Genomic DNA, 15,841 nt, shown 5'->3' with positions numbered 1-15,841 from the left:
CCCCCCCGGCTAGCTATCGAGCGGGTGAGTAACAGACGTCTCCGAAAACATTGGAGCACTTTTCCAAATATGCGATGTCTTGATAAACCAAACAGATATTTAAAGTTTATACGGCTACTTTGTTAAAAGTTAAGTTTGTGATCCAGAAAGATTAATAAAAGTAATATTAAAACTTAGTAGCGGCCGCCATTGTTGGAAACTGGAATTGGCAGGGCTGCGCTATGAATTCTGGAATATGATGGGCCTAAAAGGCCACACCCAACCCATCCTTCAAATTCGGGGAAAATGAAGGACGGATTTGTCAGCCGCATTTGAAGGAGTCGATGAATTGGGACAGCCTTTGTCACCTGGCTGTGACATAATCGGCTTTCAAATGCGGCCTCCGAAGGATGTAGCCTACGTTTTAGGACCCAGCTAGTGTTTATGTTATGCTAACATAGCTGTGTCGCTAGCAATCACGTAGCACATCATTATATACCAGCTAGTCCAATTTCAGTAACCCTACAAACGTCACTGCTGTGTAGTTTTCTGTCTTCATTTATGTTGGAAGTGATAGCAGAGCTGCACATTTTAATTTTCTAAGAAATCTGTCACACAGAACATGATATGTTTAGGTGGAAACTTCCTGCTAACTTCTAATGCTGTTAAATTTAATAAATTCTGTTTTCATGGATGCCTGGAAATTAAACTTGATTGTTACACCTGGTAAAGCAGGTAAAGATGAAAGAATTTAGACAGTTCTTACCTCTCAGTGATGCCGCAGTGTTCGTTTGACTTTGGGACCTGAAGCGGAGTTTGGACCTGGATTGCTCCGTGCGGCTCCTGACTACGGCAGCCGTAATGCTCCAACAAGCCATCAAGCAGTGCAGCCTACCAAAGTTTTAATAAAGCATTTTTTGACAGATTTTTGAGCACCATGTACCACATAAAATCAGTTCGAGGTCAGTAAGCACAACCAGAATTCATACATAAGTTAACTGGATTATAAAGCGCACTTAATTTTTAAATTTTTGAGAAACTTAAAGGATTTTAAGTGCGCCTTATACTCCAAAAAATATGTAGATTTTCTCTCTATGACTACTGTAGTATATGGATGGCCTCTTTAAGGAACAAGCATTTGCGTGGACTTAACAAAGTGCCGGATGTAAACACAAATTGTAATTTTTTCACAAATGTCTATGAAGTGAAGACATACAAATGTGTGTGAATTAGATTAGAGACAGGAGCTTCCGAGTGACTGAGCACTTATGGGCGGTGAGACGGATGGAGGGAGGGAGTGCATGGCTTTAAGAGTTGTACCCTGTGGCATGGGTGCGGGGCAGGACAGAGACAGCCTGTGTCCAGATGTCTGTTTGTGTTATGGAGTTTCTAGCACTGCCTCCTTCCATGAGAGACAAACACTAATTGCCCATTGGCCCCGGGTTGGAGATGTGCAGCTGGGGACATGTGGCTAAAAATAGCACTGCTTGTTCCCATGAGTGGCGGGCACACAGCACCATAGCATTAGTATTCAGCACTAAAACATGGCATGGACAAAAAAGGTCATCTTCTGGGCATGGCCACAAATGTCAGGGTTGGGTATACAGCAACACCAACACAGGGTGGTGAGCAGCAAAAAGCACCTTAGGCTTTACCCCCATATGGATCAACCTACTGAACCATTGTCCTCTGTTAGAACACTCGCAGGAAAATGTCACTTGGAAAGAGCCGAGCGAGTGTCATGACATTCCGTGTTTTTGTTTGTAGCCCAGCAGCATCCATGCTGGATCCAGTCTTTCCCTCCGTGGAGCAACAGCCTTCCGTGCTTGAGTTGAGTTACAGCTCTTCCTTTATGACACAACAGTAGCATCTGGTTCCACCTGACTGGAGCCATGAATAATTTAACAGGGGGCATTATTATTCCAGCCAGCTCCACTAGCCTGGCAATAACAAGAAGTTTAGGTAGTGCTATCAGTGTTGCTGGCTAAGTGGAGAACATGGAGAGAGGATGTTATTTTAGCCTGTTGCACTCAAAAAAAAAATATATATATAGATATATAAAATCTGTTGAATGAATGTAATTTCATCATGCCACCACATGTCCATAGTTGAATGAACTAATACATGATTAGAAAATATTACAAATATCAGTCTTGTTGTTGACATTATTTTCTGTAATTGTCTGCTGTTAACAGGATCCAACATTATCGTTATCACTAGTTCTTCCTCCTTTAACACTTCTTTCAAGCCATTTCCTTATTTTGTGTGTGCTAAATGTTCTTCAGCTGCTGCTCATGAACCGCAGAATTAATTAAGAGTCATTTTGTGTTGAGGATGCTTAGTACTGCCGTAGGTTTGTGCAGACGATACATGTTGGTAAACCAAAACACCTGGTTGTTTCCATTGTTCTGTGGAGGGGTGAATTGGATTTAAACATGAAATGTCACAGTTTGTGAGCACACAAAAACTGTGGAAAAATGTTACGTTTGTCAAAGTTGGATTTCACTAACTGCATTTGGAAAGCTCTGTTGAAACAACCAGGTGAAATCAATCTTTGACTCAGTGTCTCATTAAACCCGTACTGTATTGTACCAGACGCTAATTTTATTTTTCTTTGCTATACTTAGCCAATGATATCCCAGATGATTCTCCTTGATGAAACATAATATGATCAAGATTTGTAAAATGGATTTCATTTTTATTCAGTATGACCTGAAATGAGTGACTGAGACCATAAATGCAATAGCAAAGTGTTTACAGAGGTCCAGTAGACTTCTACAGGACCAGAAGTATTTTACAACACACGTAAGAGACTTCATTTTACAGACCTAGAAGCTGCAGCCATCTTTTATCAATATAGCTCATTTCCAGCTTCTGAAATGAGCTATATTGTGATGATGATGGAAAGACGCTGTCTCTCAAATGAATTAAACCTGCTAACAGTTGTCTTTGGGCACTGAGGACTGGCTAGCTTCTGCTAAATGAAGCTAGACTGTAACACTCCCTACCAAGTCTCAGTTATAGCACAGAGGCTAACAGTAGCCTGGCTAACAATAGAGGACAAACAGATTTCCACACAAAGTCAATCTGTGTGTGTGTGATCACTTTGAGACAGCAAAATGTACCTGGAGTATACTAGAAAACAAAACAACAAAGTATAGGATTGAGCTAGATTTGTTAACTATAAACTTATAAAAGTAGTTCTGTAACTGGTAGCTCTGAAGCTGTGTTAGCTTAACAACCTTCCAACATTTGTTCCTGCTTGCGTTGATTTGAACTTTTTCCGTGGTATGCAGCACGGGCAATAGTTAGCAATGAAAGAGTCACTGTTCTTCTCATTGGGTGCAGACATATAGATCTAGTTTGCACCAGCAAGAAGGAGTCATTTAATAACTATAAACATAATATATTTAAAGTAATCAAGCATTTTTATATCTAAATAATCAAACAAGTGCCTTAGTTGACTTTTTTGAGTGTGACATCTTATACTTATGTGGGTTTGTTAGTGCTTAAGAGATATTTTTCAATGATACACGACATTAGCATGTTGCTTGTTTGTTTGCAGATTTGAGAAACTATGTAAAATGAGCTGTTTTGAAATACTTTGATATATATTGAATATAATTTAATTAGTCTCTAACAACTGCATTTATAGTTAAATGCAGTTGTCGGAGTTTGCTAAAAGCAGCAGGTGGGCAGGTAGTTGAGCATGCTTTGCTGTCAGACTGAATCCGTGAAGATCAATAAAGAGAAACACACATTCTGCTTGCACTGCGTTAGTGTATCTGTTAGAGCCGTTAGAGCTGCTTTCCCACTCAGAACTCCTGCTGGCTGTTAGCAGCCAGTCACCTACACTTACAGATCGAGTGGTAGCAGATTTCATCACCAGTGGGACTCAGCAAAAGTAGTGAAAGGTTATTTGGAATACAGCAAATCCCAACAAAAAAGCTGCACATAAACCTCCCATTGCTATTGTGACAAATAACTCCCCCACCTTCCCTGTCCCCCACTGCAGAGAAATGAAGCTTTTCCCCTCCACCTTTTGGACGAGCTTTGTCTTCTAGAGGACTACAGCCAAGCTCGGCGACTTAACCCAGAGACCCTGAGCCACCAAAGGCTACAGCAGAAGTTACTGGTGAGTTCTCTGTGTGTGAGGGAGATAAAGTCTCGTTAATGCTGAACTTTTCATGGGCCATTAAGGCCGGCTGAAGACCGCTGTCAAGGCGTTTGCTTTCGGCGCTTTTTGGCTTTCATGTCCTTCTCCCTTCTTTCGACTGTCAAGTTGTGAACCATGCTTTTTCTCCCAGTTGTTGGTTTAATTTTAAATGAGCTGTGAAAACACATCTGCTGTTCATTTAGAGCCTTCATTGAGCCTGATTGGGGTCAAAGTGGCAGTTTCTTTACTGACCTTGTGAACAAACTTAGGGCTTCACCTCTTTCCTGTCTAATAATTACACCAAACCTACAGGAAGATGTTGGTAGCACCCCAAAATGTAGGATGCTTTGAAAGATATCAGGAAAAACAGAATGCAAATATTTGAAAATAATTTAACTGAAATTAGTATAATTTGCCATCATCAGTGGCAGAGATGCCAGCAGGATCATCAAACTAATCTGGAAGGCTGGAACTGTCATTGGTCAGAATTTGGAGGCGTTTGAGTCAGTGAGGGTCAGAGGTCACTGAACAAACTGGTCTCCATCATGGACAGCCCATCACCCCCGCTCCACTACACACTTCTGAGGGAGCAGAGCTCCTTCTCCCTCAGACTGATTCACCTCGTTGCCATAAAGAAAATGTTAGCAACTCATTCCTGCCATTATCTATTAACTTGTAAAACAACTCTTCATTCTGTCACAGGTGAACACACCTGTCACAAGCATATTTGTGTATTACGCCTTCATACTGCTGGTTTTCTTAGATTTATAGTGTACATTTTATTTATTAATGCAATTTGCACTTCTCTCTTATATAATGTCAGTCTTACATTTTACTGTCTTTATCACTTTTGTAAATATATAAATTCCAGCACTACCTCATAGTATAAGGCCTTTCCCAGGAACTTTTGACACTTTTATTTTAATTGCTTGGTTTATATATTTATTGTAGATTACCTATCTGTTTCAGATGCTGAAGCTGAGAAATGTTGACTTATTGATTGGGTCAGGGATATTAAAACAATTTAAAGGTTGTGTCATGAAAAACACCTGGTGGAACATCTCACAACTAATGAGGTTAATTAGTACCAGCATTATATATAAAAAGAGCATCCCAGAGAGCCTGAATGTTTCAGATATAAAGATAAGTGGGGCTCGTCATTCAAAGACAAAAGCCAAGCTCTTATGGCTCTACAGTAAAAAACAGACACAAGTCTATGGTAGAAATCTCAGGATGGGTTTAAGAACTCCTGAAAAAAACACTGTCAGTCAACAGAGTTTGTCACTGCATCAGAAAACTGAAGTGAAATCTCTACGATCCAGAGGTCCCACAGGTCCCGAAAATTTGAAACAGTCTTTGGAAGCCATGCGTGCCACATCTTCTGTGTTTAAGACAAGTAGGACCGTTCGGCTTGTCATCAGAGCTGTGTTCAAAAGCCAGCATCCAAGATGTTATTGTATGGGCCATTGGTCAACATGGCCCACTCAATAATATTTCTGAAGGCCATATTAATGGTGAACAGTATATACATGTTTTGAAACAGCAAGCAACATAGATGCCATCTGGACGAGATCTTTTTCAGGGAAACCCTTACATATTACAAAAAGACAATCCCAAAACACTTTCTGGATCTATTCCATCCCTGTCACCCATTTCTTACACTATGAAAGGTATTTCTGAAAAAGGTCCTGAACTGGTGAGCACTTTAATGGCAGTTTGTCCCATCACCTCCCAAATGCTTAAGAGTGTTAAAAGAAGAGATGATGCAGCACAGTTGAAAAACAACTTTTATTATATAATTTATGAAATTAAAAAAGGATTATTAAAAAAACATTTAGTTTTAGCATTTGATCTGTCGTGTTTGTACAGCTGTATTAAATATCGTCTTTAAATGATTTGCTAATCATTTGATCCTGTTTTTAGTGACATTTGAGAGAGCCTTGTGATTATTATTTTTTTTGTTTTTTTTAGCTAATGCTGCCAAATTACTGATGAAATTATGCCGTGGTGAAGTATTTGTCTACGATTCCCAAGTCAGTATTTACTCAAACCTGCATGCAATGATCACCTAATGGGTCTTCATTCAAATCAGCCTTAAGGTCGAGGTCACATTTACAGGCAATAACTGGTGAATTGTGAGCTACTGTGACATTGAGGTTGTATGTTAGTGCTACTATGAGTTGGTGAAAATCGGTTAAGGTAATTTTTTGGACTTAAAGTAATGTTTTATATGCATACACACATACTTTTATTTAACAGTACAATCTAAGTGCAGTGAACCTGACTGTACTTTCTCGGGGCGTTAGGACACCTCATAATCGTGTTGCTGAAAATCCAGTGGACGGTAAACTGGAGGTTACCAGTGCAGAGCTGTCTTCCTCCAGCTTCCTCCAGGCTGCGATCTCACAGCGGAGGCTGCTTGTAATTCCCCCGGCTTCCCCTGACGTCTGTGGTTCAATATGAATGAGCTCCATCGATTAGATCTCAGTGTGGTGCCTGTGCAAAGGGAATGCGCGTGTGCGTGCGTATATGTACGTGTCTATGTGTGTGCATGGGACTGCTGGCTTTCTCTTCTGTGTCTCCTCAGCACTTACCAGACTGTTGTTTTCACAGAGGGTGATGTTATGGGTGACATCTTTTGGTTGAACCATAAACTGAAGCTTTGTTATTAACAGCTTTTCTGTTGCGCGTTGATGAACAATCTAACTGATGTCCTGATTTTCCTAGCGATAAGAATAACACTGGCACTAACGGTAACATAAGGAACTAGAGAAGGTGTTGTCTCTATTAAATTTCTCCTGCCATATTTTGTTGGTTTTGTGAGGAGACAATCTCCAAAAATACAGAAACACCTTCTCGCCTCACATACTGAGAGTGCGGCATTCTGGTGTTAAAGTCCATACTTCTAGTCGATAGGGGTGCAAGGTTAGCACTGCTGACTGTGATTTTATCCAAAATGAGCATAGTGTGAACTTTATTTTTTTAACCTATCTGCCTGCTTGTGACAGGACTGCTTGTTAATTAACAACATTTCTTAAGTGCTGATCTGCCATTTCAGTCACACGCAGCATTATTTGTAAAGCAACCAAACATGATTTCTTTTTAAAGAAAAGTGATTATAAATGAATTATTAATTTTTGCCTGGAGGTATTCCTGCAAATCAGTGTGATGGACAGTTATTAGTGCATCTTCCCGTGCCTGCGTTTAACTCGTAGCAGACAAAATGCTTAATGTGGAGTGCTGAGTTTATGGGATTACTTGGCAGGTGGCCTTCTTTTAGTACTAATTACAACCTTGACAACATCCTTGAGTGAGGTACGGTCACACAAAATCTTTTCCACGGTGGTTGCTGGGAAACAAATGCTTTTAAAGTTAACACACATCCTATCTTGTCATTAGATGGTGTTTTCCACTGCTCAGTCAACAGAGAAATGGACTGGGAGTGACAGGCGTATTGTAAAAGGGTGGGTGGTTTTGAAGCAGTGTTGCTGGTTTCCTCAAGCGGAAAAAGAGCTGATTATGAATCTTGAAAGATTGAAGTAGCGTCAGTAATTACTAATACTGCACGGCTCTACGTAAGACCGAGTGATGCAATGAAAAACTGACACGACGCGAGGCACTTCTGCAGTGAGCTTCATTAACCCGCTGCTCTGTTATCATCTCTGACGGAGATGTAATCAACAAGACTGCAAGTGCACTCTAGCAAAGGTGTCTTCCTGGTTGAGCGGCTGTCTTCAGCCGTTACACGTTTCTATCTGTGGGTTATGCTTTTGCTTTTGGGCAAACCTCATTAAATTTGATCAAACTTTGTTCTGTGTTGTCTTTGTAGGCTTGCAGATTTGTCCTGAAGGAGAAATCTTTGGGTTGTTATTGTCATTCTGCAAAAGTTGGCATGAAAAAAATTTTTTTCTTTGCCAGAGCAACTCATACTGTATGACTGCAAATGTTTTTTGAGATCAGAGTAAACGGCTCATGAAAGAAGCAATTCTCTGCTTTGTGACTTTCCTACTTGTGAGTTGTGAACCTACTTTGTAAAAATGCAAATCTTTAAAATATCATGCAGTTGTAGTCTGCTCTAATATCATTTGAATGTAAAACCGTGCAGAGTTCATACTAACACAATGGTTAGAGTAGCCCCTGCAGCCATAAATGTCACCTATCTAATAAGTGTGTGTAAAGCAAAGTGTAGAATACAAAGAGAGGAGTTATTGTGTGAGTGAAATGGGTTGCTAATGTTCATTAATGCACAGCAGTATTAAACTACATTGGCCATTATAAGCTACTCATAATTCCAGAACATACCTGCAAATTGCTCATGTATTGCTCAAACCTTCTGGATTGACCTTAGAGGAGGGAAGTCTTTCTTCTATAGAAGTGTGTGCTCACCTATGCTTTTCTCATTTGCAAAGCTTTAAGGTAATGAAATTGTTTTCAAAGGTGTCATAAAACAAAAGAAAATGATAAAGTGTTCATCAAGGATCGGTCCAAGCAAGCATTTTTAGCACCGAGCATGTGATAGATGTGGGTTACATGAACAGATTTGCTCTTTGAAATGGAGAAAATTTACTGGTTTGCTGCCCGATGAAGTAATTTGATGTGTAATCCTTTTGGCAGGGACAGGCAACACAATTCCTTCAGCACAACAACCAAAAAAACGAGCTATTTATGTCTCCATATCAGTTGTTTTTAATCTATGGTCTTGAATATATCACGTGCATATTTAATACCTATAGTGTTTCTGTCTTCAGTGCTGAGACACGGATCATGGACCCAAAACCTTTTTCTCTTATTTTTGGAAAGAAAACGTAACAAAAACCTTTTCAGTAGATTTTCATATTTTACTGGTGATTTTGTGCATGCAGTTTTTATGTCACCGTGTCCATACAGGCTGATGTTGATGCTCTCACCTGGTTCTTTCTGACTGCCCAAAAAACTGCCCAACGATGTTGCCGAGATAGCTTTGACGTGGAAGGTCTTAATTCTAGAAGGGCTTTACTTACAGTCGTATGTTTAACATCAGAACGGATCAAGTTGCCATGGCAACTGTGCCCCGCTGGTCTGCGTGGCCCCCCTTAATCCCGCTTGCAGCTATATTGATAAGTGATCTGCCTCTGGGAGTGTCTCATTGTCACATCTGAGATGAAAAGGGGCAAGGCGTATTGGCATGTGAACATTTTCCTCTTGGTTAACTGCCTTTATTCATGACTGTCAGAAGGCCTACAGTCAGGCTTTCAGGTTTATTTCAGCTATGCTTGGTTTAATGGTCAAGTTACTCATCGGGGCCAAGGGATATTAGACTGCTGATCAGATAGATGGGATAAATTGCAGTGACTTTGCAGTGTAGATGTATTAGAGCATCACTTCTAAACAAACCTAACTAAAAATATTCTGTCGCGTCAACTTAACGTCTTATGCACTCCACCATCGATGTGAGATTCATCATTTATTCATGCACATTGATATTCAGAACATTTCACAGAAAGTGCTGAGAATCTGTCCCTCTCTTGCCACGATATGACAGCGCTAACCACTGAGCAACTGTTCTTCCCCAGATTGACACTTTAAAGACTTCATCGTGAGGAGACGATGCTACTCGGGCCCTGTTTTTTTTGTTTGTTTTTTTACTGCATGACCCTGGTTTTTCCCCTTATGATTAGTGTTTATTAGCTCACAACACCCACAAAAAATATCAAAGTGCTTGGGGACAGGATGTTATATGAGACAAACAGGTGTGGGTATGTAGTTATGTGATTTATTTATTTATTTATTTTTATTAATCATTTGTGCATGTATTGATGTTGGAGGCCCTTGTGCTGGGGGCCAACCTCATGTTTACATCACTTGTAATGAAATTAGAGCTGCGTGGCGCCCACACTACAGGCGTCCACTGATCCTCTAATTCAATTACTCCCCTTATTAACGCTCAGATGCTGCTGGCTGACCCTGGACCGCACGCTGTTTTTGCTACACACCATTTACTCTGCAGCTCTTTTTGCTTCTCCAGTGGAATAACTGGTTAGGGTCATCCTGACACCAGTATATTTGTTTATGGTTGGAGCAGCAGAGTTTACATGTGGAGCACTGACCAATCCTGAATATTACATTGGTTCCAGTAAACATCTGGATACTGTGATTGTTTTTCAAAGATAATGTTAAAAGACAAAAAACTATCAAATGCTGAGATATTCAGATAAATACTGTTCTTGACTGGTGTTTTTCCCCCCGTCATCATCCACAGATCATAACAACAGACTGTATGAAAAAGGAAAAAAATGAGCCAACACATGTACAATCTCCTCTTTCAAAATAGATTATCTGATGTCCTATGTGCTATTATGGATTAACAAATTAGCATTCGGCATGAGTCTCCTCCTGCATTACATACAAAACTAAACTGCAATTTTTAAAGGACCATTACACAGGTTTTATTTAGACCTATTTTACAACTTTTTTTAACGATAACTTTCATATATGCATGCATATGCATCCATCCTGATGCATTATGTTTCATTTTTTGATTAAGACACGTAGTATGTTTGCCGTTTATGCCTTAAATGAACCATTAAGTAATCAATTGTATAACCTAACAGAAACTAGACTAAAATGTTCAAATTCAAAGTACTGGTAAAACTGATGTTGAATGATTTTGTTGATATATATTAAAGTCATGCTAGGGAAAACAGGGGTTGGAGACCATGGCCAAAATTATCGTGGGCAGTGAACTTGTGATATTATTGTCTTTGAAATGGTTGTTTTGCAGACGGGGGCCGAGTCTGTGATGACCAGGAGTCTGTTGCTACACTCATAAAGGCTTTGGTGTGTCAAAACAGCAATAAAACGGCAATAAGTCTGAGTAATTCTGATATCAAGTTGATAATTTTAGCAGTCTAGTTGTAACAATACAACAATTAACTGTGATAAGCTGTTGAACCTATGGGCAACCATTTACTTGCAATCGATCGCCAAAAGAGAAAAAAAGACATTTGCTTCAGACTGTAATTGAAATTTGCTGTCATTCCAAAGAGGAATGACAGTCTCTGTTATATCCTGACTAAAACGCAAACCTTTGAATGTAAACTGTTAGACAGTGTTGCCGTTGGAACTGGGCCCATTGCCTCTGTGCTGTAACAGGTCTGCTAGGATCTGGCATGATGTATGGTGGGATTTAGCACACAGGGTGTCTCTTGCCAGCATGCATGGAGACAAGGGTACACATACACAGACATACATATGCTGCACTTCATGTAGTCAGTGGTTTGGTTTTTGCCCGACCAGATAATACTACACTTCTGACACACAGACAACGTTAATCACAGCCTCATCAGCAGTAAGCAGAGAGAAGCGATGATTCGCAGCCTGCTGACAACAGCCACCTACTTCTACAGCCTGGCCTCTTACGATAGCCGTGGGCATTAGCATCACACTACTCTCTTTCTTTATTCAGTGAAGGTGTGGTACCATGAAGAAGAAAAACACACCATTTGCTGCGAAACATATGAGATAACACCATGTGACCACATTTAAAAACAACAGAGATGACAGAAACAATGCTTAATGTGAGAGATTAAATGCTGGTGGAAGTGTCTGAAGCTAAGCCGTTTAATGGGTTTATGACAGGTCAGAATCCCCTGTCTTCTGACCCGCTGAGTGCATGCATGTTACTCTACAATGAGGTTAAATCATCGCACGCCCGTGTTCAGGATTTTAAAGTTAAACCTCTGCCAAGTTTCTCAATCTCTCGCCACTGCATTGAGCTTATTAAATTTTCAATCTGCTACGGGCTCTCTTTCCTCACCTCGCAGGATGAATGTGCCCTTTTAATAATGTAACCGGTTTTAACAAGATCGTAAAATGTTCATCTAATTTTCATAAGCTCTGTTAGCAAAGTGACATATTCATATGATGGCAGGAATCTCTTTGGCAGTTCCTCAGTTTTAGCCATGAGAACGCTTTGAAAATCTATTTTATTTATTTATTTTTTTTACTGCAGCTCCTTGTTGGCTTGGATTGTTGTGCTGAAGTTTATGGCAGCCTTCAGGGGAAGCTGAGGTTGTTTCTGTGTTGCCCGCATGGCTCTGAAGTAGTGGCTAGTCATGATATAGGAGATTTAGATTGGCCTTTTGGTAAGTGATAGGGCTCCACTGAATACTCCTATTCTCTTGTTCCTCATCTATAATGTACACGAGTTACACAGAGCTAAAACATGAAAACGCAGCCTTTTCAGATGAAGCGCCTTCAACGTCATGGTTTACATAAATCTTTTTGGGGCTGATGAGCGCCGTCTCTTTTTCCAGTCTTTAAAACTGTGTGTGCTTCAGTGACATTAGTTGTACTAGTAAAAGGGTCAGGGTGGCGTGAATGCAAACACTGCTAGCTGCTTTCTCTGAGTGTGTGTGTGTGTTTGTCCTCTCAGGCATTGGTGGATAATGTGACCTTCATAGGGAGATTAAAATATGTAGCAGGCGTGCATTGATTTTTGGACTCACCGCTGGTATATATGGACTCAGCCACTGCATAAATATTGATACTCCTAAAGAAAGATCAGGCATTTTGTGTGTTTGTGCAGCCGAGTGCCAGCTGGGTTTAAAAAAAAATAAATAAAATGATAGTACTTTAAATAAAAGAATACTTTGTAGAGCGTGTGTTTTGATAACCTAAATCTGCTCGTGACCCAGCAGCAGCTTAATAAGGTCATTCCTATTATGTGGTGGCTAATTACAATGCCTGTTACTGAAATCCCCAAGCTGCACTGTCAAGTGAAAGAACAGTTTAAAGGGACACTTCATAAACCCAAAATAGTGTTTACCCCTTCATTCATATTTATTTTGGTTGGGGTTTTTTTCAGTTGATTAGTCTATCGATGTTTTTTTGTTTTTTTTTAACTTTCCAACCACAGTTGGACGTGAATGGCACCGATGACGTGGTCGAGCTGTTGTTGGCCTGCTGAGGAGGAAATCTGACTCCTGACTTTGGTAACACCCTGGTTTATTCTCCAGCGCAGAGACTGCACATAAAGGATGCATGTAATCTCTGAAAAGTGAAACTCAGTCTGGTAATACTTTAAACCTGTGTTGTTGGTTTTTTTAGCATATGTAACAGTCAGTGAGAAAAGGAGCCTGCCACTTTTTTGACTTGTAAATTCAATAAAACATTTTACCACATATTTCAGTAATACAGAATCATCTTCATTTGTTTGAATATGGGCCTGTTTGGAGTAAACTACATGATGAAAGTGGAATAGCTACCCTGTGTTAGCAAGTTCAGTGTCTGAATTTGTCTGTCAAATTCATCCCAGTATTTAGTCTTAAAATACCAACATGGCAACGGCCAAGAGCCAAATCAGTGCCTCAAAACAGGATTTCAGAAGTATAATTTTTTTAACCTGCAAGCTTATATTAAATAAAATGAAGAATAAGAAATTATTTTAACCGATATTTGGGAAAATAATTTCTTACAGCAGTTAATAAGAGCAATACTACTACTACTGCTGCTGCTATTACTTCCTTCCATCCACCCATCCATAATGCATACTGTATTCTCTCCAAAGTGTTTTCATCTGTCTATTCTAATTATGTTTATTCCCTGCCTGTATTACAAAAGTTTGCAGTGGAGAATGCTTTTTGCCAGATTCAAACCATTGTAGCTTTATGGTACGTGCTGTATCTGTACTGTGTCAATACTATTTAGCCAAAACTGTTCTCTTGTCTGCCTTCAAACGTATTCACACATAAGTTTATTGGAATTTTTGAGCATTCTTCCAGAGGTGCATTTGTGAGCTCAGATGCTGATGTTGGATGAGAAAGTCTGTCGGGCTGAGGTCAGGACTCTGTGCAGGCCAATCAAGTTATCCCACACCAAACCCTCTCGTCCACGTACCTTGCTTTGTGCACAGTGTTGGGAAGGTTACTTTTAAAATGTATTCCATTACAGAATACAGAATACATGCCCTAAAATGTATTCTGTAACGTATTCCGTTACGTTACTCAATGAGAGTAACGTATTCTGAATACTTTGGATTACTTAACATATTATCATGCATTTTACAACTACGTGAATGTACTATTGCTGTGTGATTTATTACTGTTACTGAAGGTCCGCGGCTCCGAACCGTAGTAAAGGGACCTCTGAATAATATGGGTTCGTGTGGGGCTCCTAGCCGAAAAATAGATTTACTTTGTTGTGTGGGTCAACTCTGCTTGCGAGAGACAGAGAGAGGCGTTGAAAGGCTGCTCCAACGGAACTTATTGTTTCGGAAAACAGGAACAAAGCGTACAGAGTTTTAATAGCATACTTACAACTGGGCTCGTCAGGCACTCTTCTTGGCTGCAGTGGTTATTATTATATTTACATGCTTCCAGCTCCCGCTTTCTCCCACCTCGCACTCACAGACACATAACGAGTATGGCAGTCCATTCTCCCTGCAGCACGGACTACACTGCCCATGATGCTACATTCTGCATTCTGCTTATTAGCTTAGCACAACAACAATAACAAAAAGGCGCTCTCTCACCCAGGAAACACGCAGAGCGAGAGCGTCACCCTGTAACCATGGCAACCGTAACGCTGCCGCCTGGAACTACTGTCAAACAAAACCGAAACAGTCCTGACCCGCCACAATATGAAACAGGACAGAACCGCCGTGTAATCCATTTATTTCAACAAAGTAACTGTATTGTAAATACCACCTTTTTAAACGGTAACTGTAACGGAATAGTTACTCATATTTTGTATTTTAAATACGTAACGGCGGTACATGTATTCCGTTACTCCCCAACACTGTTTGTGCACTGGTGTACGGTCAAGTTGCCATTGTTCCCAATCATTTTGTTACAATACCACTAACAGTTGACTGAGGAATATTTCACAACTTGAGTGAGTGTTGTCCCATCATGGTACAATGCTGAAATTCTCTGAGCTTCTGAGAGCGACCCATTCTTTCACAGCTGAGTTTCTTCAGTTTTTAGCACAACATACACTTGTTCTATATGGTATCATTTATTGATTTATTTAAGAAAACTTCCTTGGCTTCCATCCTTCCTTGTAGCTTCCTTTTGTGTGCTTGCACAAATCCATGCACCCTCCTTCTCTCTAATTGTGTGGGAAAAGATGTGTCAGCTAGAATAATCAAGGGATAACATTTTCTATCGAAAAGATCTAGGGTCAGCTTTACTGAGACTTCATAATGTCCTACAAAAACACTATTATGAACATTACAGAAGACAGTCAGTCAAGGAAAAGTGTGAAGGAGAAATTTTGAGGATCTAGTTATAGTAGTTTCAAAACCCAGTTGTTAAAAATATACAGTGGCTTGCAAAAGTATTTGGCCCCCTTGAACTTTTCCACATTTTGTCACATTACAGCCACAAACACGAATCAATTTTATTGGAATTCCACGTGAAAGACCAATACAAAGTGGTGTACACGTGAGAAGTGGAACATTTTTTACAAATAAATAGCTGCAAAGTGGGGTGTGTGTAATTATTCAGCCCCCTGAGTCAATACTTTGTAGAACCACCTTTTGCTGCAATTACAGCTTTTGCTGCCAGTCTTTTAGGGTCTGTCTCTACCAGCTTTGCACATCTAGAGACTGAATTCCTTGCCCATTCTTCTTTGCAAAACAGCTCCAGCTCAGTCAGATTAGATGGACACCGTTTGTGTACAACAGTTTCAGATCTTGCCACAGATTCTCGATTGGATTTAGATCTG

General features: G+C 40.1%; 1 protein-coding gene across 2 annotated transcripts in view; it reads left to right on the top strand.

Moving 5' to 3' along the window:
- Positions 1-15,841, top strand: part of rimbp2b (RIMS binding protein 2b) — a 100,754-nt gene that overhangs the window by 16,562 nt on the left and 68,351 nt on the right. Inside the window, exon 4 of one of the 2 annotated variants that reach the window (XM_013909924.1) lies at positions 3,995-4,114. The exons of the other annotated variant lie outside the window; for it this stretch is intronic. Coding sequence (XP_013765378.1) covers positions 3,995-4,114 — 120 coding nt within the window. The remainder of the gene's footprint in view (positions 1-3,994; positions 4,115-15,841) is intronic. 2 annotated transcript variants of the gene reach the window in all.

The sequence above is a fragment of the Pundamilia nyererei genome, unplaced genomic scaffold (genome assembly GCF_000239375.1).
Source record: "Pundamilia nyererei isolate P.nyererei 1_Seehausen unplaced genomic scaffold, PunNye1.0 scaffold00033, whole genome shotgun sequence".
Taxonomy (NCBI): Eukaryota; Metazoa; Chordata; class Actinopteri; order Cichliformes; family Cichlidae; genus Pundamilia; species Pundamilia nyererei.
Note: the sequence above shows the minus strand (reverse complement) of the source record. Positions and strands in the feature narration are given on the sequence as shown.